This window comes from Xyrauchen texanus, chromosome 3 (genome assembly GCF_025860055.1).
Source record: "Xyrauchen texanus isolate HMW12.3.18 chromosome 3, RBS_HiC_50CHRs, whole genome shotgun sequence".
Classification (NCBI taxonomy): Eukaryota; Metazoa; Chordata; class Actinopteri; order Cypriniformes; family Catostomidae; genus Xyrauchen; species Xyrauchen texanus.
The window spans coordinates 44,971,127-44,997,263 of NC_068278.1; the positions used below are offsets into that span (position 1 = coordinate 44,971,127).

The 26,137-nt window shown below is 38.4% G+C and overlaps 1 protein-coding gene across 2 annotated transcripts; it reads left to right on the forward strand.

The window, feature by feature from the left end:
• Window positions 1–1,131: 1,131 nt before the first annotated feature.
• Window positions 1,132–25,013, forward strand: stag2a (stromal antigen 2a). Of its 2 annotated transcripts, none has more exons than XM_052102639.1 (34): window positions 1,132–1,363; window positions 1,955–2,062; window positions 4,674–4,749; window positions 4,935–5,075; window positions 5,280–5,376; window positions 5,504–5,580; window positions 5,709–5,913; window positions 6,000–6,151; window positions 8,040–8,113; window positions 8,323–8,446; window positions 8,566–8,664; window positions 11,573–11,652; window positions 11,745–11,852; window positions 12,046–12,154; window positions 13,347–13,464; window positions 13,581–13,684; window positions 13,916–14,008; window positions 14,724–14,813; window positions 15,146–15,349; window positions 15,443–15,513; window positions 17,406–17,493; window positions 18,172–18,252; window positions 18,338–18,430; window positions 18,733–18,904; window positions 19,425–19,552; window positions 19,645–19,746; window positions 19,841–19,989; window positions 20,074–20,202; window positions 20,318–20,523; window positions 21,058–21,277; window positions 21,365–21,457; window positions 22,756–22,882; window positions 23,116–23,193; window positions 23,733–25,013. In XM_052102639.1, exons 2-34 carry the CDS (start codon window positions 2,025–2,027, stop codon window positions 23,754–23,756), a joined length of 3,750 nt encoding a protein of 1,249 aa, XP_051958599.1. In that variant the 5' UTR covers window positions 1,132–1,363; window positions 1,955–2,024; the 3' UTR covers window positions 23,757–25,013. The 2 variants fall into 2 exon arrangements, with proteins under 2 accessions (XP_051958599.1, XP_051958604.1); XM_052102644.1 differs by having other exon boundaries at window positions 1,132–1,328.
• Window positions 25,014–26,137: the final 1,124 nt, after the last annotated feature.

Sequence of the window (26,137 nt, forward strand, 5' to 3'; positions counted from 1 at the left end):
CTTCTAGAAATTAACGTTTAGGATAAAGATACGCTAGACTAATACCACTGTGGTCTATTCTCATTTTTCTTGTAAAAACAAATCCTCATAGCTCAGAATATACAACAGTTAGTTCTGGTTCGGGAATCTGATTGGAAGAGAGACATTCCATGAATGCTGATATGTCAGAACAGCAGCACTCTGACACTCTCACTCACACAAACACATACTGGTTTCTCCAGTAGGCCTAACTTGTTAGAAACAGGCCAATCCATTGTTAGGGGAGACTTTGGTGCATCATTTGAATTAGCAACGGCGGATTCTGATCTGTTGCGTAAGTAAGTAGTTCCACGCACAAATGCATTTTTTGTGATGGTCTTAGTTTTTCCTCATTTCGTTGAACTGTTGAATATAAGCAATATCACACTCGCAAAATTGGTCCCATTCACTTCCATTGTAAGTGCCTCAATGTAACCTTGATTTTTGCATAGAAAATCAGGAAAAACTAGTCAATATGTATATTGTGGCAATCAACATTATGCCACAAAAGCTGTCAACTCATCTTAACTTGTAGCCTATTGACCCCGGAATATTCCGTTAAGTGTCAAGTCATATTGAATCCATTTCAGTATTAGTTATTTTTTCCTGGTATTCATTTTGACTTCATTTTGAGTTTTTAAACTTCTTATTCGATTTAAAAGCAGAAATTTCCAAATTAAGCATGCCGATTTTGACTATTTGCCCCCTCATTAATTTACCGAACATTTTTTCTGAGGTTTACAAAACAAACAAACAAACAAACAAAAACTTAGCCAACCAACAGCTTATGGTTGTTGTTGTGTGTTTTTTTTCGCAGTGCCAGAGCATACCTTTTCAATCTTGAACCTCTAATGAAATAAATAAATGAATAACTGTTTTGAGGTCGTCAAATCATACAATTAAACCTCTGTCTGGTATTTCAGATGTATTTGTTAATAGAAAATGTAATTAATCAATGTGTTTATTATAAACATCCATACTCAAGTCGAATTATATTTAAAGAATGACAAACAAATAAAGCGCAATTTCCAGAAATGAGCATGAGTGGTCCCATGAGTATGAAAGTGTGTACGTGCGTGCATGTGTATTTATGTACAGACAGAGTGTGTGAGTGTGCGTGTGTGGAAGCGTAATAAGTGTGTTTTAGTTTTCTCTGGCCTGTATTTTCACTCCTGTCCGCCCACAGTACCAAACTGCCTACTCCAGCTCAGAAACAAACAGAACTGAGGCACTTTTCACTGGGAACATGTTTTAATGGCATAACTGCGGAGCTCCGGTCCGGTTCGGTTCGGCAGCAGCTTTCTTTCTGGGTGGGTTTGTTGCTGCTGAACTCTCGCTGAGGGAGGTGAGGGATGGCACGGCGGCATATCTTCATAAATTTCCGTATTTTTAGGGGGAAACTAATTAAAGAGAAATCCACAGATATGGAGTGAGCTCGTGATGAGCAGCGTTTAATTTTTCTTAGAGTCGTTCAGGTGTCAGATTCGGCGACCAGTTTGACCATATAAAATAAACAAGAAGCGCCCATGTGCTTCAAATAAATGCATTTTAAATGTTTATACAATTCTGGGGAGTTTTGTGTTGTTTTGTTGTGGGATTAATGACAGGTAGAGGAGCTGGTGGCCCGTTAGCATGTTAGCATGCTAGCCCTTGTTTACGGAAATTAAACTGAACATAAAAGAGCTATCAAATTAAACAAACTCTCACATCATGTGCATACAGAGAGACAATGACGTGTTCAATAGAGTTAGTACAATGTTTTATGGATAGAGTGTGCGAACAGATGCATGTTTGTCTGCCAATATTTAGTATTTATTATTAAAGTCTCTATCAAATACACACGTGAATAGTCAGTAACTGCATCCAGAGTGATTATGAAGGTTTTTAGCAGATTTGCTTTTATAGATATGCTACAGTATGTGTTTTTTTTCTTCAGTTGTGTGAGGTCTGTCTACTGCAGTGTGGGACACTTCTAAACTCCAGAGTAGATAGAAGATGTTGAGAAAATGATAGCTGCTTTGGACCTCCAATCAGACTTTAACCAGTAAGTAACAGACACAAATTGGAAGACCAACTCAAACAAAAACAAACAGTCAGTGTCTCTAAAGTCATTGAGCATGCATTTATGGGCATCATCGGCATGTTTCTGAACTCTTTATATTCAAGCTCCTTGCAGCTGTAAGTCTGTGAAAGGTGCGCTAAAATTAAGACTTGCATGTGGGTTTTGTTTTTTTCTTCCCAATTTGAATGCCCAATTCTCAATGTGATCTAGGTCCTCATGGTGGTGTAGTGACTCGCCTCAATCTGGGTGGCGGAGGACGAATCTCATTTGCCTCCGCATCTGAAACTGTCAATTCGCGTATTTTATCACGTGGCTTGTTGAGCGCATTACCGCGGAGACCTAGTGCCTGTGGAGGCTTCATGCTATTCTCCAGGGCATCCGTACAAACTCACCATGCGCCACTCTCAGAGCAAGAACCACATTATAATGACCACTAGGAGTGCCCATGACCAAAGATTTTCCTAGTGGACTAGTAGGCGTTAATTTAAGCCATTAATCAACTAGTCACATGTTTATGATATTAATTTAATTACTTTAATATATATATATATATATATATATATATATATATATATATATATATATATATATATTTTGGGAGGCATTAGAAAATGGTTTGAGTTCCAGGGCTGAGAAAGAATGTTATAAGTAACATTGCTGACACTGTTCTACATTTCAGAGACATACTAAGCTGTAATAATGAGCCTTTAAAATATAAATTTTACAAGCGTACGCATGAAGCGAGCCGCAGCAAAAGCGGCAACATTTTTTGTTAAATTAAAGAGAGAAATGCACATTAGGGTTGTGCTGACAGACGATGATCTCGGGGATCGACGATGGTCTAAGTGATCGCCAACAGCTGATGCCTTTGATGATGTCAAGATGATGTTTGGCTTGTTTTCCCATTAATGTATAACTTTATTATTATTATTAAGCTATTATTATTATTTAATTAATATTACAAATAATTTTCCCATAGAGACACAGACATGCACTTGAAGAAATACACTTTATTATATTTTTAAGAACAGATGACAGAAAAGCCATCTTATGCGCATTTATGTTTGTACGGAGGCGTGCAATCTCGTGGAACACGTGCATGTAAACGGTTCTCACTCTTTCTTTGTTTCTTCTGAATTTTTGTTTTGTTTTGCAAGAACAGTATCATCTATAAGTGCTGTAGATGACGTCAGACATCTCAGCTAAGGGCGCTTTGAGTTCAGTTCACTTTATTTCTACAGAGCAGTTTGTTGTGAATGCAACTCTGCAGCCTATACAACTGTGATTAAAACATAAAATAATACAAAAACACATTCACCTCGAACCATGATTTATATTTCAGTGATTGTAATCATCATTATAATTATTATGTTTACATTTAGAATTGTTTTTAGGTCTTCATTTGTGTAAGTAATTTTACGCCTGCATGTTTAGATGGATACTTGCCTGACGGTACATGGAAGGTTACTTGTATATAATTTTTTTGATCATTTCATTATTTTATTTGCATTTTCATTTCATTTGGAGTGCAATTTGAATTTTGAAATGTATTTGATTTAAGTTTTTCCTTTTTTAAATACATTTATTTAATTTTCAATGCAAAATCACTAAATCAAGAATATTCACCAATGCCTCAGCCCAGGGGTTTCTGATGTAATTGGATATTGCGATATATATATATATATATATATATATATGAAGGAGGTAACAAAACAAATTTTCACACATAATGTATTTTCCCGGACAACGAAATACCCGACTGGTAGAGAACGCACAGATGAAGGAGGGTCTTTGCCAAATTTTCTTGTTGTAAAGCAATCTTTCAAAATGTTGAACAACACATTTTAATCGCACTTAATATTTTTCCAGTTTCATTTAAATGTTTAGTTAAAATAAATAAAAAATAAAGTTCAAAGTTTGAAATCAAGGTGTCTTGCTTTATTGTGCAGGCTTAACCCTAACCCTGATTAATAAAAATTACCCCATAGTGCTACATAGCGTCCAACCAGCGGTAATACTGCTTTTTTTCTTCTTGCGACCAACTGACCAATCAATACTTGATCAACCAAGACTCTTGTCATCGACTAATGTTTGATTGACTATCAGGGGGCTGCCCTAGTGACCACAAGGAGGTTAACCCAATGTGACTCTACCCACCCTAGCAACCGGGCCAATTTCCGGATTCCAACTTGTGACTCAAGGTGTGGTATTCGGTGTCTTTATTTGCTGAACTACCCAGACCCCCTTGCATGTGGGATTCTAAAGTTTCTAGTTATGTAGAGAGAGATGACAGTGTCAGCAATTGCGCCACCAAAGGATGTTGTGGCCTATTGGTTAAAAAAATGGGATTACTACTGAAAGTTTGTATGTTATTACTACTTACTATATTTCTTACCTACAATAGTAACAGTGCATTTAACGTCTGCAGAGACACAATTAATTCAACCACAACCTACTGAGCTGTTTCAGACTGGCATGCTCCTCCATTAGAAGTCTGCAAAGCGTGCTCATTAAAGCAATTGTGACATAACTTAATCGCTTTCTGTCCCCACTTATAAGTAATCTCAAGTAACCACTTGTGCATATTTTGTAGGGAAGGACACTCTTGGTTCTCGGACAAGGATCTTGAGGATCCTGAGGGTCGGAATGCCAAACCTGGCAAAGGAAAGGTACCAACCAGCCAGCTAACCTTCAGATATATGCACACCAATAATAGCTTGTTTATTAATATTATAAATGGAATTTTAAGGCATTTAGAATATTGAAGAATGTATGCAAAGTTCTGTTTTTCAGGAGCTATTTTATTTTTATTTTCCTTGTTTTGTTTTTTTACTCTGTGGGTGTCTATGTGCAGAAAGGGAAGCAGACCCTTGGAGAAAAGATGAAGGGGTCAGACATGAAAGGTCAAGGGCGGATGAATGGCCACCATCAGGAGAATGGCATGGAAAGTCTCAGTTTGTTTGAGATTGTCAAATTGGGCAAGAGTGCCACACAGGTACACAAAAACAAACAAACTAATTTCATATTGTATTCATGCAGATATAAACAGACTCTGTCTAAAAGTAAGTGCTCAAATATATCATTTCATAATCAGTAGTGTGTGTGGTTAGTTATTATATCCAGCTTTAACTCCTGTGTACTGTGTGTATTACAAAAGGTTTTACTGAGATGTGGGAGTGTGTGTGTTCTCTTTTTGAAGTCTGTGATTGATGACTGGATTGAGTCCTATAAGGCAGACAGAGACTTTGCACTGCTGGAACTCATCAACTTCTTCATCCACTGCTCTGGCTGTAAAGGTGTGTGTTAGATGTATATTTATGTATGATAAAGTGTGTACTAACTGAATCTGTGGATTCTATAGTTAATGCATCCGTTTGTGTGTTTTAACTGTGAGGATACTGTGTTGTGTGTATCGTGTTGTAGGTGCGGTGAGCTCTGAGATGTTCCGGAGTATGCAGAATTCTGAGATCATCAGGAAAATGACCGAAGAGTTTGATGAGGTTTGTCAATACCATATAAGATTGCACGGGTAGTATTCCTGACATGTTAATGGTTTGTGGGCCTAGAACAGAGGAGATTAGCTGCTGAAAGTAGTTATGTGTAAAACAATGTGTTTGTGTGTGTTTAGGACAGTGGCGATTACCCACTGGCGATGTCAGGTCCAGTGTGGAAGAAGTTTAAAGTGAGCTTGTGTGAGTTCATCGCGGTTCTAATCCGACAGTGTCAGTACAGCATCATTTATGATGAGTACATGATGGACACACTCATCTCTCTCCTCACCGGCCTGTCAGACTCGCAGGTCAGAGCATTCAGACACACCAGCACCCTGGCAGGTCAGTTAACATGCTGTCATGTTTGAATTTGTTGGTCAGAAGTTGCTGTATTATTCAATCAGAGTGTTTGTCACTGTGTGTCTCAGCAATGAAGCTGATGACTGCTCTGGTGAATGTTGCGCTGAATTTGAGCATCAACATGGACAACACACAGAGACAATATGAGACAGAACGCAACAAGAGCATTGGGAAACGAGCCAATGAACGCTTGGAGCTCTTGCTGCAGAAACGCAAAGAGGTAAGGGAGACACTTATATAGACAGTGAGGTCCAGAAATCTGAGACCACTAGTTAAAATGCTTATATATTGCATTCTTTTCTAATTTTACTAATTTGATATAACATTTATATATAAAGGTGAATTATATAACTTTTGATGCCAAAATACATTCTACTATAAGTTTTTTTTTATGATTAACATTTTTTATTGATTCATCTATTAAACAAAGAAAAGTAAAACATTTACAAACAGAATCAATTCTTCACCCCTGCTAATACAGCCCCCCACCCCCAACAACACCATAGTGGGTGATTATAGACACACAAACAGACAAAAAACCAAACCAGAACAAAACAAAAAATATATATATAATAATCACACACATTAGCCACTACACCTCTCTCTTCACTGTCCCTCCTCTTGAGTCCTCCAAAAATGCCAGATATTTGCCCCATTTCCCCACAAACAATTCTAAATTCCCCAGTCTTCTGCGTAAAAAGCTGCCACCCTGCCCATCTCCGACCACCACTTCTGAAATGGGGGCACTCCAGCCAACGTCCATACCCTTAAAACTTATCTGCTGTCGATCATAACGCTGTTTAGGACCCACATTTTTTAAGTACTTGTTCTCTATATTGATGACTGCCACATCGCCTAAAATACAGAGTTTGGGCAAAACTAAAATTGAGTGCCAAATACCTCACACATAAATCTCAACCAAAATTCTTGGATCTAGAGGGGGTCCAATAGAATCTATGTAAAATCTTGAATTGCATATGGCGCACCCTTGCATATCTAGATACAGACTTGATGTTTTTTAGAATCCTTTCTCCAGGCGTATGCTTGATCACGCCCCCGCTGCCACATCCCCCCTCACAATCCACTCTGACCAGCAGAAAGGGGACTTATTAATACATAATTTGGGGTTCAGCCATATGCTTGAGGCAACATTTAAATAAATTGAACACTCTGGACACTTTTTTCTATACTGAGTGCAAATGTGAGATAACGGGGTGTGACTTAACTTCTCCGGTTAGTTTGATAGAAAAGCTTTGTAATGGTGAAATAAGGGCAAGAACTTCCAGTTCAATACAAAACCAGGGAGGGGCTCTCTCAGGTGGAAGCGACCAAAAACCAAATGTCTGAGACCGAATGCATAATAATAAACTAAATCTTGGGTAGGCCTAGCCCACCTTTGTCAATCGGCCATTGTAATTTATTGAAATATAATCTAGGACACTTACCATTCCAAATGAAGGACTTCGCTATGCTATCAAATTGTTTGAAATAAGAGAGGGGGACATCTACAGGGAGAGACTGTAGCAGGTAGTTACATTTTGGAATACAATTAATTTTAATAACATTAAACCTTCCCAAAAATAGATAAATGTAATGAAGACCACCTGCCCACATCACTCGAAAACCTTTTTATTAAGGGGTTAAAATTAACTCTTAACTAAATCACACAAATTGTTTTATTCCAAATGCTTGGAATAAAATACCCAAATACTTAATGCCCTGTTTGGGCCATTGGAAGGCACCCGGCTGAAAAGCCACAATTGGGCAGTACGCTGTCGTTCATGTTACTCAGCACATTAAATCACAGTGGCACAATTTGTATGTATTTAGCCTGCCCCTGCCATCCAGCACCACCACCAGCATGTTAGTACTTGGTAAATCCCAGTTTGCTTTAAGAAGATTGTTTCAGAGAGCACATTTTTACTTCAAAGGTGTTAGCATGGTCAATTTAAATAATTTGCTTACATTTGATTGGTGACATTGAAATCTCAAAAACATTACTTTATTTTTTTTATTTTTAAATGCCAACATTTTGTATATTCAAAGGTGAAAATGAGCATAAGGTAAAACATTATACATGACTCAAACATGTTCTACTGTGATTTTAGCTCCAAGAGAACCAGGATGAGATTGAGAACATGATGAATGCCATTTTTAAAGGTGTATTCATCCACAGATACAGGTGAGCAAACATCTAAAAAAATAAATAAAATTAAAACAACTTAGTTTGTATTAACAAATCAGGATTTAAAAGAGCCACGTACTGTGTCTGATTGAAGCTGATGTTTGATGATGTTTAAAGGTGAGGAACATACTGTTTGATTGAACTGATGCTCACATGAGTGAGCTTGGAAAGTATTTTACTGTAGGTGTGTTTGTGGCTGTTTGTAGGGATGTGATTGCTGAGATCAGGGTGGTTTGTATAGAGGAAATTGGTGTGTGGATGAAGATGTACAGTGATGCGTTTCTGAATGACAGTTACTTGAAATACGTGGGCTGGACCATGTATGATAAGGTGACATACACATTCACACAGATTGAACACTGATTCAAATCCTCTGTATAGTGCTAAAGAAGTAAACAACATGCCATAATTTTGTCCCATTCATTTACATGACCTCTGTCTTTCTCCAGCAAGGTGAGGTTCGTCTGAAATGTCTTACAGCTCTTCAGGGTTTGTATTATAGCAGAGAGCTCAACGCCAGACTGGAACTTTTCACCAGCCGCTTCAAGGTAAGGTTTCCACAAGAACACTTTATAAAGTAAAAGCATATCTGACTATAACAAACACCCCTGTTCTCCAGATCATTTTAGCACTGGCCACTCAATGTTTTAACCACTGTTTTGGAAAGTAGTCTCATGTTGCTAGATGTTTGATGATTGGCATAATGTCTTTTCCACAATGGCTATGTTTACATGCACACATTTTTGTCCGAATAAAAAAAATTTGATTGCAGATTCCCAATGTATTGTTTATATGTCCCCTAAACTTTGCAATCCGATACAAATATTTGTTTACATGTGCATTACATGTATTCCGAAAAAAACTTCAGCACACATGTAGAGCGTCAGTCGTTGCATTCTGAAAAAGCGGAGAAAGGCTGAGAAAGAGAGAATGGCACCAAAGTCCATAATTGCTGTTTTAACTAAAATATATGCCAGAAAAGCTTTCTTCTTATGTTACTCACTCTACTCGGCAATTAAGAATTAGAAGCAACGTCTAATACCCTGTCTGACTTAACAATTTTTGCCTCATGCCCATCCTTCTTCTAATATAATCACAGGTATCTCTTGATGCAAGTACGAAAAAATTAAAAACAGGTGGGTGGGATTTGTCCTAAAAGGAGTTTACAGATGTGGAATGGAAACAAAATAATAGGGACTTTAAGCACAGCTATGGATGGGATGCTACACAGAAATCACCAAGCAATAATGGCGGCAGAATGGACCATTTAATCATTCAAGAATCTAAAGGTAGGCGATTTAAAACAGCAAGAGATGGGATGCTTGCATTGTTAAATAACTGTCAGAAGACGAGTTTTACACATGTCTTAAGCCTAGATATTATTATTAATAGGATATCGATATTTTTGACCCTAACACTGTGTACTTAAACATCAATATACCATCAAATTGTTTAAAATAAAAGAGGGGAACTTCAATAGGGAGAGACTGTATTAGGTTGTAATTTTGGAATATAATTAATTTTTATTACATTAAACTTCCCAGTTGGTCAAAAATCTTTTTTTTTTTTTTATCAAAGGGGACGTTTACAATTCCAGATAAAGGATTTAGCTATACTATCAAATTGTTTAAAATAAAAGAGGGGAACTTCAATAGGGAGAGACTGTAGTAAGTTGTAATTTTGGAATATAATACATTTGTATTACATTAAACTTCCCAGTCCCTCAAAAATAAAATACCCAAATATTTAATGCCCTGTTTGGGCCACTGAAATGCACCCGGCTGAAAAGCCGTTACAAGGCAGTAGCAATGTAACAGGGTTATGATGAGCAAGGAGCAGGCAGGAACTGGCTGAACAATCAAAATGAAAACTTAAAAGACACAAACATAAACACACATGGCAGCTGCCTGTGGGTCTCTCTCTCAAACTGCCACATCCGGTTTGGCCTTATCCCTCTCTTCAGCTGATTAGCCCGACACCGCACTCCTCCTCATCACAGATGTGTTTATTGAAGGAACACTATATCATATTTCTTACGTTTAAGAAAATAAATATCCTTCCTTCTTTTTAAGGGGTTCCCCAGCCCATTCACATTCCACGTGGAGAGAGACAATCCATTCACATTGACATTTGACATTTTGATATGTAAGAAAATATTGATTGTGTCACAAAAATAAAATCATAAAGACCACATTCCACATTGGTGCAACAATCAACCCCCGAAATTTCACCAAAACAAACAAAACAAAACCCTGGGCCATTCAGTTCTTCGGGCAGTCAAACTCACTCCAATGTCCTGCAAGAAATATTCCACAAAATCAACTCCAACCAACAGGACGCATAAGCACCCAAAACAAGCAGATTCCTCGACAAGCTGTCCTGAAGAAATTATATTACACAAAATAAACTCCAGCCACTAGGCGGAACCAGGACAAAAAGAAAAGAAAAAGGTGCCCAACTTCCTCATACAGTCAAGTGTATGTTCAGTGAGACAGGTCCACTAGGTGGCAACATGAAAATCACCAAATGGCTTACCCACTCCAATGTCTTTATGTAGGATAATGCTTGCTGTGGGCATGTAAATTATCTATGGCCATCCTAAGCATCCATTCTCAGTTTGGCCGTAAACACCAGAGCAAACATGACCTTCCGCTGATGAGAGAGATTCCTGCATTCCTTGAATTGACCAAGTTTCTCCTGTCGAATTCGCAAAGTCTGGGAACAAGAAAATGCCATGGTTCCTCAAGCCCATGGCCAGTAATGTCGAGCAAACTCAGAAAAAGCTAATCCAGGAACCTCACCATATCTCTGCCCTCCTCATGCTCAGGAATTCCAACAATTCAGACATTGTTTTGTCGATTACAATTCTCCATATCGTCCAGTTTTTCCCAGACACATTCCAAATCTATCTTGAATACAAGTGGATTAGCAGATAATTCCCTCTCCGATGACTCAAGATAATCTATCTGTTTCTCGATCTCCAACAATTTTGTAACCAACTCCATGGAAGGAATCAATCAATGTATCACAGCAAGATCCTCCAAGTCTGCAATGGCCTTCATCAGCATTGGAGACACATTCATCAATTCACGCCAGATTTCTTTCAGTTCAAATTGCGTCCGGGGCTTTCTGCCTGTTTCTCTGGAGAATCAGCTTGAGCACGTAAGTGTCTTTTAATGTCTCCAGAGCCTGAGGATTTTGAAATGTTTTACATATTGTCTTCCTAGAACAGATAAGAATCAGGGTGTATCGAATCTCACCGGTTTATGACACAAATAGTAATAAAATTAGCAAAGTGCACAGAGCTCACCGTTCATACGTCCGCTCCTCACATGGGATCACCGGATCTAATGCCTGACATTTGATCACATTCCAAAGACTGTTGGGATCTGAAATTGTCTAGTTGCAGACAAAGAATGAATTGTCTTACTGATGGTTTTCTCTGTCTTTGTGTAGGATCGTATTGTTTCCATGACTCTGGATAAGGAATATGATGTTGCTGTTCAGGCTATTAAGCTGCTGACACTGGTTCTGCAGTAAGTTCAGCATTGATCATTATTCAGTGTCTTACTCTTCCCCATAGATGTCTCCATTTAATGTCTATATGTGTGTGTGATTGTGCACCTAGGAGTAGTGATGAGGTCTTGACAGCTGAAGACTGTGAGAGTGTGTATCACCTGGTTTACTCTGCCCACCGACCGGTTGCTGTGGCAGCAGGGGAGTTCCTCTACAAAAAGTAGGTGCCACGATGCAGTATTTCACTGCTCAGTGTTGATTCTTCATTAAATACTGGTGTAAATAAATGCATTTGTGACACAAGCTCTGTCCCGTAATGCATCTGAAGCTCCAGCTAAGAGATTCAATATGACTTATTGACTCTTTAATAGTGTAATAGACTCAAATTATGCATGTGTTCATGCTCTTCCCAGGTTATTCAGTCATCATGGTCCAGAGGATGAAGGTCGGCCCAGGAGAGGCAGGCAGTGTTTGAATGCTAGTCTCATCAGAACAACTGTTTTGTTCTTTCTGGAGAGTGAGGTGTGCTTTGATGTGCTCAGCCTTTGATGTCATTCTTTGTCTCTCCCTTCCCAGAAAACCTACAATCAGCTAGTATGTAAATATTTAGACTTTTGCCACACTTTTGCCATTTCATGTCTGTATGTGGGGCCTGGAAATTGCATGAGAACAGACTGTGAGAAATCATTCAATCAAAGGGCATTCACACTGACAGCCAGTTAAATGCTGGAGATTGCTGTACTGTTGGTTGCTTGTAGACGTTCCTACTCAACTGCTGTATCCAGCTTGGATGGGCCCGGGAGAAAAGAAAATATTGTCAATATATTAATAACTACAATCTTGACCAGCACAGAATAGGTATTGTTTGAAAGCTTAGAATCTCTACTGTAAAATGCCTGTAGTTGTCACCAAAACTTGTAACTTATATATACAGAACATAATATTTCACATACCATCACTTAGAGTTGGTGATTATCTTTAAAACAAGCCCACACACAAGGTACGTGAATGTAATGATGCATAGATAATTAGATAATCCATATGAAGCACAATGTGCACACAGCATCTGGCTATCTGGCATCTTGGAATCTGTCTTTTCTGGCAATTAGTTTTTCTGGATCAGGTGACGTCCTCGGAAATGATGTAGCCTTACGGAAAGCTAAACCAATCAGATTAGGTTCAGATTGGTGCAAAAAACATCCATATTTAGGCAGAGAGACATGTGATTGGTGACTGTTGAACACTTGGAGACATTTTTGTACACTAGACAAAATTATTTTTGTAACGCAAGGACTGCTTTTGGTTGCTTTGTTGTATCAATACAAAAGTTTCTCAGTTAAATTTGACATGATTGGGAACAAAACAAATGCAGTTTTTCTGAGCCACCTTATTTACATATCTTAAATTAGCTGGCATAAAGCCTGATTAGGCTATGTAGAGTTCCATGCGTGAGACAGCAGCAGAGACACGGTGAGCAGCAATGTATATGGAGACTGGCATCTTTTGCTATAACAGTGCAGAAAATGAGAATAAAGCAAAGTGAAACTATCTTCATCTGTCTGATTAATGACATGATGACATGCTAAAGCAGGTTTGTGACAGGAAACTTTATTTGTGATAAACAAGTGAAGGAACCAGCCCTGATTTTATCCTTCAGATTAAAAACATAATAGTGGATGGTTTTTGAAAATTATATGAAATATGTGTGTTATAGCTCCACGAGCACGGCTCTTACCTGGTGGACAGCTTGTGGGACTGTGCATCAGAGCTTCTGAAGGACTGGGAGAGTATGATCAGTCTTCTGCTGGATGATCCGTTCCCTGGAGAAGAGGGTACATGTCTATCCAAAACACAAACTGTAATCTCTCACAGCAGAAATCTTTTTATCTGTTCTAAAACTTTTTTCTGATGTGCTCTACTAAGAAACATAATTTTTTATGTGTTTCAGCTCTCACGGATGCTCAGGAAGCAGCTCTGATTGAGATCATGCTCTGCGCTGTCAGACAGACATGTGAGTGTCACCCACCCATCGGACGAGGCACGAGCAGAAGGGTAAGACTCACACACACTTAATTATTCTATCACCCACCATGCTTATATACATTCAAACATACAGACATCAGCTATACACACAAAACAATGCTCACAGAATCTTTCATTCACACATTTCCATTGTTTACACTCATTGTGTAGTGTGTGTGTGTGGTTTGTTTGTGTGATGTATTCTCTGAGTGCGTATTTTGTGTAATGAGTATTCAAAGAGTATGTTCTGTACTGGTGCAGGTTTTGACAGCTAAAGAAAAGAAAACCCAGTCGGATGATCTCACAAAAATCACTGAAACGTTTGCTGTGGCTCTGCCTCTGTTACTGGCTAAAGTAAGTGAATACAATATCAATCAGATTTTAAGTATTGTACAGGAGAAATATTTATTGAATCTAAAGAGTCTTAAAACAGAAGAGAACAGTGTGTTCTGAAAGATATTTGGACTTTTTATTAGCTATTCTAATCAAATTAGCTATTTGTCAAACGTATTAATTGATAACAGAATTTATTGCATACAAGTGGCCAAAATAAGCTTTCTCTTCACGGTGGCAAGGCTTACCCTAAGGGAGGATGTGCGAAGTGAGGTTCAGAGTAGAGTTGCTGCTCCTTTGCTTTGAAAGGAGCCAGTTGAGGTGGTTCATTCAGGCAACTGATTAAGTTGTCTTCTGGGCGCCTTCCTGCGGAGGTGTTCCGGGCATGTCCAACTGGGAGGAATGAGGCCTTGGGGAAGACCCAGAATCACTCTGCTGGCCTGGGAATGCCTTGAGATCCCTCAGGGTGAGCTGGAGGTTGTGGCTGGGTTAAAAGGATGATGGGCTGCTTTGCTTAGTCTGCTGCCACTGTGACCCAGTCTTGGATAAGCGGCAGAAGAAGAAAATTCCAAAAGCATAGCATGTATTTGGCCTGAACTGAATCATGATCCAAAGACATGAACAAATTGATTTCAGAATGGGCTGCTTTTAATCTCTCTTCCTCTCTCTCTCTCTCTCTCTCTCTCTCTCTCTCTCTCTCTGTCTCTCTTTCTCTCATTCCATATCTCTCTCTCAGTACTCAGTGGACCCTGAGAAGGTCACTAATCTGTTGCAGTTCCCTCAGTATTTTGATTTGGAGATCTATACAACTGGCCGGCTGGAAAAGGTGATAATGCACACTAACATAAACTCGATTCCATCAATTTATTCTTTTATATTGTCTTAAAATTATTACATCAGTATCAAAAACATTTGCAGTGCTGATAAATTCTGCATTTTTGTCTTTGTGTGTTTGTGGTATCTGATATTATGGCTGAATAGTTGTTGAATATCTGGATTTTCTTGTGTTATCATATTACATATCTGATTGTAATGTTAACGTTTAAATATTTTTTATTTGATACATTGACAAAGTTAAAGATTATTAATTGATTTAATTAGGTTCTAATAATACATTGTATTATATACTCTTATATTTACTGCTCTGTTGTCTTGCAGCATCTGGATGCTTTGCTGCGTCAGGTTCATGGTGTGGTGGAAAAGCACACAGACACAGATGTGTTAGAGGCATGTTCTATGACGTTTCAAGCTCTGTGCAATGAGGATTTTACCATCTATAACCGTGTGGATATCGTCCGAAGCCAGATGCTTGATGAACAGATCGACAAGTTCCACCGCCTGCTTGAGGACTTCCTGCAGGAGGTGTGTGGTGTTTTGTGTTTCTTGGGTGTATAAATGTGTAAAAAGACATCTGTGTCTATTTGTCAGTTTATTTTGGACTGTTTTGTGTCTAAGGGGGAGGAGCCTGATGAAGACGACACCTATCAGGTTTTGTCAACACTCAAGAGAATCACAGCTTTCCACAAGTAAGAACACACACACACACACACACACACACTCTGGTTATATCTCAGAACCTATTGTACTGACTACATAGGCAGCTATTTACATAGACACATGTAACTGATCTCTGTTCATCTGGGAAAGGAGGAAGCGGGAGCCGAATCCACATTCAACAAACTTTAATTACAACACAACCTCAAACTGAAAACACAGCAACATAAAATACTGACGCACACATACTCAGCTTCGTGTCTTTGTCTCTCTCTCTCTTGCCTTCTCTGGCGTCCCTGGCTCTTCCCTTATCTCCCTCCGGCTGATTAGGCAATTCAGTACCGGGCATGCATCCTCACAGCCCGGCCACCCCTTCTCCTCGTCACACTCCTCCACCGCCCAATTCAGGCCGGGGCACCATCCAGACTGCCCCCCCCCCATTCCCCAACACATATTCTAACCAATATGGACCTTCATTAGTGACTGGTTTTAAACACTTCTCAAAGGCCAATATTTCAATAACAGTCAGTCGTTTGAATTACAACTGTCATATGATTTGCACTAGAAAGTAACCTAACACAACGTACACATTTGATTCTGACAATAGCTCGTACCTGGGTAAGTTAATTACTTTAAGCATACCCCACATGTATGTTTGAGTAAATAACATATCTTAAAAGTAGCTGGCAATATTTCCTGTCACAGGGTTCCCACGGTAATGGTAAACCTGGAAATATCAGGGAATTTCACAATTTTTTGGTAAAACATTCCTCGGACTGGAAAAGTAATGGAAATTAAAGGTTGTTAAAGGGATAGTTCACCCAAAAATGAAAATGCTCTTATCATTTACTCACTTTCCTGGCTTTCTTCTGTTGAACACAAACAAAGATTTTTAGAAGAATATCTCAGCTCTGTAGGTCCATACAATTCAAGTGAATGATGATCAGTATGATCAGACTCAGTGATGAAGTACAATAGTTTAATCATTGTCTTCTAAGACGATCCAGGTGGTTTTGCTTGAGAACAGACCAAAGTATAACTCCTTATTCAATGTACTTCTTGCCATTGCAGCCTTGATTACACTTCGTAGTGCTTGACGCATGGTCAAAGCACTAGATGGTGCTATAAGAAGTGTAATCAAGCTTGAAATCATGATCGCCAAGGAGACCACTGTCATGATCTACATTGAAAAAGGAGTTACATTTTGGATTGTTCTCACCCAAAACAAACTGGATCGCTTTAAAAGAAACCACTGGAGTCAGACACTGACTTAATATGCCTTTTGGAGCTTCAAAGGCCTGATCCCCATTCACTTGCATTGTATGGAACTACAAAGCTAAGATATTCTAAAAATCTTGTTTTGTGTTCAGCAGAAGAATGTCATATACATCTGGGATGGCATGAAGGTAAATAAATGATCAGATCATTTTCATTTTAAGGTAAACTAATTCTTTGGTAAATAAAAACATTTGTAGTTATGCTTAGCTCTAAAATATTTCATTGGCATAAAAATGCTTTTTGTAAGTGCAATCTTTAAACTTTATTATTATTTATTAACTTTATTCAGTAAACTCAAACGATTGGAAAAGTCATGGATAAATAATTGGAAATTATTGGTCAAAAGGTGTGGGAACCCTGCTGTCAACAGTTTTCAGGGCCAAATATTAATAAAATTTTTAAACATCTCCCATGACTCCATTTGATACTGTTGATGGAAATTATTTGGTGAACTCATTGCAGTGAATTGTGAGATTGCCTTATACACAAAGGACAAATTAAGCATTTTAGGTGGCAGCATAAATTTGCTGCCTACAGTTTGAGGCACTTTGCTTTGCTGCTTTGGTTTTGAAACAGAGCCTCTGTGTTTCTCTCAAGGCTCATAGCGGGTTCCTCCATCGTAACTGTACTTGTGTTCTTCCTGCAGTGCCCATGACCTCACTAAATGGGATCTTTTCACCAGCAACTACAGACTCTTGAATACTGGTCTGCAAAATGGGGACATGCCTGAGCAGGTACTGACCTCTAACCTCATTCGCTTCTCATATCTTAAATTGTGCGTCCTCGCTTCATCCGTCCTCAAGCCCATTATCTGATCAAAGTTCGCCATTATGACGGACATATCAATTCTCTAAATACACCACGAGGAGGCGAGGACTGAGGACGGAGGAAGCTTTCCGAGGATGCTTGAGCGAGGAAGCACAGGAGCATCATATGCATAAGACTTTTTGGTTGAAGCTTCTGACGCACATAAAGTCTCCTCCTCCTTCATCTAACACAACAGTTTTAATTCATGTTTCACTTTTGCAGTTTAAATAAACCATAATTGTTTAATACTTTAACAGTGCATCTTCAATTATTAGGTTTTATTATGAAAATATCAATAAATCAAGTTTTAACAACATAATGGCAAGTGCTCTGAGGTAATGAATTTGCACAGAGATGGTACTTTGAAGTGATACATCAGTGAGTAGGACATTTCATTTTGCAAATCCATCTTGAATTTATTCCTCCATCCTGGTTTCCTATCCTTGCCTCCTTTCCCTGTTTCCTAAGAGGAAGGAGCTAGGAAGTGAGAAAAGGAAGTGAGGATGCACAATTTTAGAAATGAAAACCCTCTTCAACCTCACTGCAAGCACGTTTGTTTACTTGTTTGAGTCAGTATGTTTAATTGTTTTGTTTTGTGTTTATAGATTGTAGCCCATGCACTACAGTGCACTCACTACATCATACTCTGGCACTTGGCTAAAGTCTCGGAGGGCAGCTCTACAAAGGTAAACAACACACAAACACCCAGGCCTGTATAAAGAGTTTTTGCGTGTGATCATTTAGAGCTGCTGACTCTTTTCTGGCTTCCAGGATGATTTGGTGCTTTTGCGGAGGCAAGTGAGGGCCTTCTATATGATGTGTCAGAGTTACATGAGCAGCATCAGCACCACTGTCAAAGAACAGGTGAGCCTGACCTGCCATAGGCCATGCCTCCACATTCTCTTGTGCTTCGAGGATTCTGACCAGAGACTATTTAGCTCGAGATGGAGAACTTGTATTAAAAATTAAAGGGAGAAATTTTAAACACACTTAATATGGTAGATGCAGAACAGTCCCACCTTAGAGGTAAAAAAGCCAATCACCTATTAGATACAGACATAGCCTGTCAGTCTACTCTATGAGCTGTACTTTTATGCTGCATGTATCCATAGAATGCCTTGTTCTGACCAACTTAATGTAACTGTGTGTGTATGTTTGTGTTTCAGGCCTTCACCATTCTCTGTGATGCCCTCCTGATCTTCAGTTACCAGATTATGTCATCAGGACGGGAAGCTTTAGAGCCGCTGGTCTTCAGTCCAGATGCATCTTTACAAAGTGAACTACTCAACTTTATCCTTGATCACGTGTTTGTTGACCAGGATGAGGACAGCAGCACAGGTAAAGAACAAATACAAACAGGACCAAAGATTGCTGTGATCCAGGGTTTTGCTATTAGGGGCATAGCAAAAAGAGTCTTTGAAAAAATTATGTAGTTTCTGAGACACTCACTTAACATATCTGTTACACTTAGGAGAGCTGTAAGTGAATTTGTGTTGTTTACCCTAGAGTAAAGCATTAAGCCACAAGTGGCTTTGCATTACAGTTATTAGTAATTGTTAGCCACAATGCAGTTTCCTTAACCATAAAGTTAAGTTGTCTTAATACACAACCACAAGTGGTTTGTTGCTTATGTAAAACAACAGCAACACCCAAAGACACCAATATTCAGTAAATATTTACACTTATCACAATATACAGTTCTTCTGCCAAGTAATGTAAGGAAATTGGCACTTCTATTCAACATAGAATTCAGTTGATCATCAGGTATTTTACGTGGCTCATCCAATCAGATTTTGTAGCTAAAACAATCTGTTTAAAATCCTGTTTTAATGTATGTGTGCTTGGGTGTGTCTTGCAGACGATGAGGCTGGTAAAATTGAGGCACTTCATAAACGCAGGAATTTACTGGCTGCCTTTTGCAAATTGATCATTTACAATGTGGTGGAGATGAAGACAGCAGCAGATATCTTCAAACAGTACATGAGAGTGAGTCCTATCACACAATCACTCTGACATTTCTTTGCATTTGTCATTTGAAGTTTGCAGTGATCACTCTCTTTCTCTGTTTATGTGTGCAGTACTATAACGATTACGGTGACATCATTAAGGAGACCATGAGTAAGACGCGTCAGATCGATAAGATTCAGTGTGCCAAGACTCTGATCCTCAGCCTGCAGCAGGTAAGCTAGTATTTCCCTAATTTACAGATGGATCTGCGAGTTGCACAGAAAAACAGTTGTTATATAACATTGTTGTAACTGTTTTCTTTTTTAGCTATTTAATGAGATGCTCAATGATCTGGGTTGTAACTTTGATCGTTCCTCATCTGCATTCTGTGGGATTAAAGAATTGGCCCGACGTTTCTCTCTCAGTTTTGGACTCGATCAAATCAAAACCAGAGAGGCTATTGCAATGCTCCATAAGTAAGCCCATTCAAGCACACATGCTCACAGAAACACCACATTTCTTAGTAACAGTTCAGAGTCTGAAGTATGTGTTTGTTGCAGGGATGGAATAGAGTTTGCCTTTAAAGAACCCAGTCCACAAGGGGAAGGAGGCCCACCTCTCAACCTCGCTTTCCTTGACATCCTTAGTGAGTTTTCCTCCAAACTACTGCGCCAGGACAAAAAGACTGTGTAAGACAAACACCCTAAGAAGCCCTCATGTCTGTTCTCTTTTTTTAATTAATGAGATCAATCAACTTTAGTTACTTCCTTGTGCATTCTGTGTTTGACCTTTGTCCCCCATTAGGCACCAATATCTGGAGCGGTTTATGACATTTCAGATGGCCCTGCAGAGGGATGACTGCTGGTTGCCACTCATCTCATACCGGAACTCTCTGCAGGCCGGTGCTGACGATGACACACTGTCTGTCATCAGCGGCATGAGCAGCAGAAGCTCTGCCCGCATCCGCAGGAGCAAAACAACTGCTGCCAGCAAGAGGAAGCTACCTGAGGGTATACATCCATGAATCATAATTCTGTGCTTAATAATAATTACTTCAGATCATGTATGACTACTAGTTTTAACTATTGACTGTTTACTGCTGTCACAACATGTAAACAACTAGCACAACCTAAGGTGATAGTTCATTCATAAATGAATATTGTCATCTATTATGTACGCTTGTGACATTCCATACACACATGACTTTCTTCTGTGGAACACAAAAGGAGATGTTAGGCAGAATTTAAGCCTCTGTCACCATTCACTTTTATTGTGTGAAAAAAAATGCAGTGACAGTGAATGGTGTCTGAGGCTGTCAGCCGATTCTGCCTAACATCTCCCTTTGTGTATCACAGGAAAAAAAGGTTTAATAACAACATGATAACAGTAAGTAAATGATGACAGAATTTAACCATCCCTTTAAGTCATGTGATTCAAAACTAGTAAATAAAGACCCAACATGTTGACTAATTGACTTGCCAGTACAACCTCTACTTCAGAGTCGAAACTAGTGTTATCTCTTTGGGTTTCTCTATGTCTCTCAGAAGAGAGCAGCTGTAGTAGTAGCGATGTGAGCACGTGGGTGCATCATGTGCAGAGCGCTCCTCACACTCCTGTGATGATGTCCTCACCACACATCGTCTCCACTGTCCTACGGGATGCAAAGAAGCTCTGCCCAGAGCAAGGGTACATGGGAATATACAGCATGAGCAACGAAACGCAGCATACACCTCTGCAGCAGCCGCATCAACATATGGACTACAAGTAAATGCAAACACACACACACTCATTCACAAACTATATTTAATACAAACATTGGTGAAGAGGTGTTGAAAGCTGTTGTGTCTTCAGTTCTCAGGTCGCGTGGATGATCACCCAAAAGCAACAGCAGGACAGAGCAAACATGCAGTATAGCAAAATGAGAGGCCACATTCAGCACGCCATGTAAGAGCACAACTACAGATACATGCCATTGAAGAGACTGAAACTCTATTTTCAACAAAAATGAAATATGGTACTGCGCTGCTCTGAGCTACCGAAATAACAACCTAATGCATTAATAATATTAAAATGCATTCATATTGCAACAATTTTTTTTAAGTTAAAACACTGAGAAACAGAAAAGATTTTTATTACCGAAGCAATTATAGAAATGTTGCGAATGACAAAGTGTGTTACGGTAATTAGGTGACCAGTGTTCATTTTTACAGTTTTTTTGATTTAGTCATAGTTTTAGTCTTTTGACTAAAATATCCTTTAAAATTTTCAGTATTTTCCATAATGTCATATTCATTCATTTTAGTCAGCTTTACTGGTAAAAGTTATATTTAGTTGATAATGTGCAAAATGACAAAAACTTGTCAAACTGTAACAGCTTAAACTTTAATCAAGTATTTAAACATTTAGAAAAAAATGATAAACATTTAATTAATTTAAACATGTATAAAACATATAAAAGGTACATACAAAACACTGTGCTGTCCTTGTTGTGAAAACCAGAGGTCCTGAAATTTTTGCTTATAATGAATATATAAGTATTAACTGATTTTTAGAAGTTAACATACTTTATTCTGAATTCTTCATGCTTTAAAGTCCGTTATTAATTTTCCGTAATTTTCCGTTATTAATATGACTTGCACAGAACTTTGTTCAAGTTCACCTGTTCATTTGCTTCTTTGTCTGTGCAGATGCATGTTGTAATATTACATATAGAGTATGTTGTGGATATAGTGATTAATCTTATGTATATATATATAGGATGTGTTTGAGTTTTAAAGCAGTTCATTTTGCTGGTGTTCAGCACATTTAACTCACACAGCTGTGCCGAAAATGAATAGGATTGTGTCGCTATGTTGTGCGATGCCACTGGCGGTGTGAATGGGGCTTTAGGCTGAGAGTCTGAGAATTTATCATAATCTACAGTATATCAATAAAAAATAAATGTATTTAATGATACCATGAACACTGGACCTTCCTTGTATTTATTTATTTTTATTTGTAGAGTTGTAAGCCTGGGTATACCATAAAATATGTTTTTAAAAACCCTCAGTACTTAAAGGGTTAATATTCTGTTCAGAGTAAAGAAGAAAGTATTCGGACCGTATTTGGTAAATTATCTTATTTTTAAATGTCGCTTAAGTGTTCAAATACCTTTTGGGGCCACTGTAGATACTAGCACATACTCACACAGATAAATACATACAAGTGAGATGTAATGTTATTTTTATTTACTCGTTTGTCAGTCGCCGTGGCAGCGGGCTGATGGAGGATGATGAGGAGCCAATTGTAGAGGATGTGATGATGTCATCAGAAGAACGACTGGATGATCTTAACGAGGGCATGGGCTTCGACACCATGGACATTGATCTGGTGAGAATCATTCAGAAATGTTAACCAGTGAGAACCCCTTCTCATCCAGTCTGGGCAAAAATGTATTATGCCCACCCAGGATATAGGGAAAGTGCTGTCATTCTGTCAGGACAGAGGGAAAATGACTTAAATGGAGTGAGATGCTAAAACAGAGAGAGAGAGAAGACACTGTCATGTAACACATTTTGTGTTTCAGTGTGTTTATAATTTTGATCTGTTTTGTCCCTCTAAAGCCTCCATCCAAAAATCGCAGGGAGAGAACAGAGCTGAAACCAGACTACTTTGACCCTTCCTCCATAATGGATGACTCGGTAAGCATCCATCCATCCATTCATCTATTTATTCACTCATTCAATAGTCAATAGTGCTAAAGCAAGCATCACTATTACTATTACTATTGCACATACTGATTTCTAAGCGATTGGAATTTCGCCTGTCGAATGATAAAATGGGAGAAGGGACCAGAGCCATATCTAGGGACAAGAATGCCATAGAGACATTTGTTGGGCGCTTATGGCGGACGATAATCTTTTAGAATACCCAAGATATTGGTACCGCATAGAAACATGTTTAAAACAAAACAAAATAGCAACTACAAAGCAACACCCTGTCAACCACCTATATGACACCATGTTTTGGATAGGCAAACATCACTCATATTTTCTCATAAAATCTAAAAATCTAGTTTGCCTATTCATTCTTCTATTCAGTTATTTTTGATAGCTATTATCTGTCTGCTCTTGTCATTGTGAACTGAAAGTGAGAAATGCTTTGAAGAAAAACATCACTAACTCTTTCCACCTACAACACTGATCTAATTAAGTTACTATTTGGTTACTGTGTTTAACAGGTTCTTAACGTCTCCATGTTCTGAACTGGGCACATCAGAACAGCAGTGATGGTAAAAAGAGGTTTTCCTGCTCTTCTGAGAGCACACATGAGGATGCTGTGTATCTTTCCCTCTTGAAAACACACCATTACTTTCCATCTCTACATAAATAACAGCCCAAAGGCAAGCAGACTTTTACAGCACGAAGATCAGACGTATCTATTCATTCTCTTATTTTGTACTGGATGTTTAAAAATAGCTGTTTTTTTGTAATTCCTTTTAGGTAATTTTGTAAAGACAATCAGTTGTAAATCAACTTTATAATGGGGTGATTTAAATCTAAATTTATAACTTTCCTTAATGGGTTTAGACTTGCAGTGTCTCTAGCTGTTTTTCTTCCAGTATATCTGTATTTTGCCTCTCTGTTTTATTTTCATCACTCACGATGTTTTAGCTCCCCTGAAGTACAGGAGGTTAAACCTTTTATTGTGATGATATTCCTCACTCTTCTTGTGATTCTGATTGATACTTGGTGCTCAAAGCAGTTGAGCATACTGGGTGAAACTTCAAAATCTTAAATTGCTTAATTTAGGTATGTTCTCATCATTTTATTTCAGATTTAATTTCAAATTTGTTTCCACTTAAAGGGCATTGACCCATTTTTAGAGAAAAGCTCTTTCTGCTGATTATCTCTTCTTTCATTTTTTTAAAGATTAGAATGAGGGATTATAATATATTGTTATATCTCTTTAAAATATATATAAAAGTATATATATTATTTTGTTTTACACAAAATGTGTAACGTAATGTGAATCGTTGCTGATTTTATATTTAAGTTAATGTGTTTATGTTTGGTATCCAACCTACTGTTTCATTCACACTGCATCTGTCCTTAAAGAATCACTGATGTTTTAATTTTTATATTGGAAAAGCTCCACTGTGAAAGATTCTTTAATCTTTTACCCTCTGTGTAATTGAAGTTTGGATACAAGTTGTGGGTTGTTATGGGGTCATGTAGTTGAAATCATGAATGGCTTGATAATCAGAGTACCGTAATTGAGGTAAGAATTCTTGATAAATTGAACCACAGTGATTGTATGCTTATTGAAATGCATTTCTACAAGGAGCTTTTGTTTAGGATTGCTAAAGAAATGTCTTTTTATCTGTGTCACACACATTTGATTATTTGTCACACTTTGATTTTTTTTATTTCCTTTAATGAAGTATCTCCTTATTTCCTAAATTGTGAGTGTATGTGTTTGAATGTATTGGACTGTACATAAATCCAAGATGTTTCTATTCTATATACAAGATGTCCGTTGTTTCATTTCCTGTGTTCATTTGCATATGAAATCAAAATAAACCATCCTGCAATGGTTTCAGCAGTGCTGTTAAATTAGCAGCTTACAGAGAGACTCTTGACCCCAGTCATCATTTTACTCAATTACAAATGATATTCTTAAACTTTATTCTGTATGATGCTTTATTTATGTTATTTGTTTCTCCCCTTGTCTCCCCAATTTGGAATGTCCAATTCCCCCTACTTAGTAGGTCCTCCTGGTGGCGTGGTTACTCACCTTAGTCCGGGTGATGGAGGACAAGTCTCAGTTGCCTCTGCTTCTGAGACAGTCAATCCATGTCTTATCACGTGGCTTGTTATGCATGGCACAGTGGAGACTCCCAACATGTGGAGGCTCATGCTGCTCTCCGAGATCCACACACAACTTACCACACGTCCCATTGAGAGCGAACCACTTATTGCGACTATGCGGAAGTTAACTTATGTGACTCTACCCTCCCTAGCAACCGGGCCAATTTGGTTGCTTAGGAGACCTGGCTGGAGTTATTCAGCACACCCTGGATTCAAACTTGTGATTTCAGGGGTGGTGGTCAGCATCAATACTGGCTGAGCTACCCAGGCCCCCTGTATGATACTTTATTGATGAACACTGAAACTCAAAATTAATGTTTATTTGAGATTGGTTTCCTAAGTCAGTTACTGTTTATTCATTGATTTCCACCAATGAACCACGAATGTAATTGTCACAATTACAAGAAGGTCATTGTTGTATAGTGGCTGAATCAAAGCCTTTATTCACACTGAGAATCAATGGCTGAACAAACACACTTGCTTGTCTAGAACAAATTGTAGAGATAAATGTGCATAAAAACAAGGCTCTTCTAATGTGTTCAATTATTGCATAAGCCCATTTAGAGCAATTGATTTAATTTTGTTTTTAAGCGAGTTGAATTATTATACTGACTGTAAAGGTATTGGGGGAAACGAAGAGGCGGGAACCGGCTTGATAATATAAATGATAATTTAATAATAAACTGAACCAAAAAGACACAAACACACACAGGTGTAGGACAGCTGTCCTTAACTGTCTCTGACACACTGCCATCTTCGTTCGGCCTTATCCCTC

Coding starts and splice junctions, on each gene's coding strand:
- stag2a (XM_052102639.1), top strand. CDS start 2,025: ATGATAGCTGCTTTGGACCTCCAATCAGACTTTAACCA. Junction 5,914..5,999: donor ACACACCAGCACCCTGGCAG/GTCAGTTAACAT, acceptor TGTGTGTCTCAG/CAATGAAGCTGATGACTGCT. Junction 11,853..12,045: donor GGGGAGTTCCTCTACAAAAA/GTAGGTGCCACG, acceptor TGCTCTTCCCAG/GTTATTCAGTCATCATGGTC.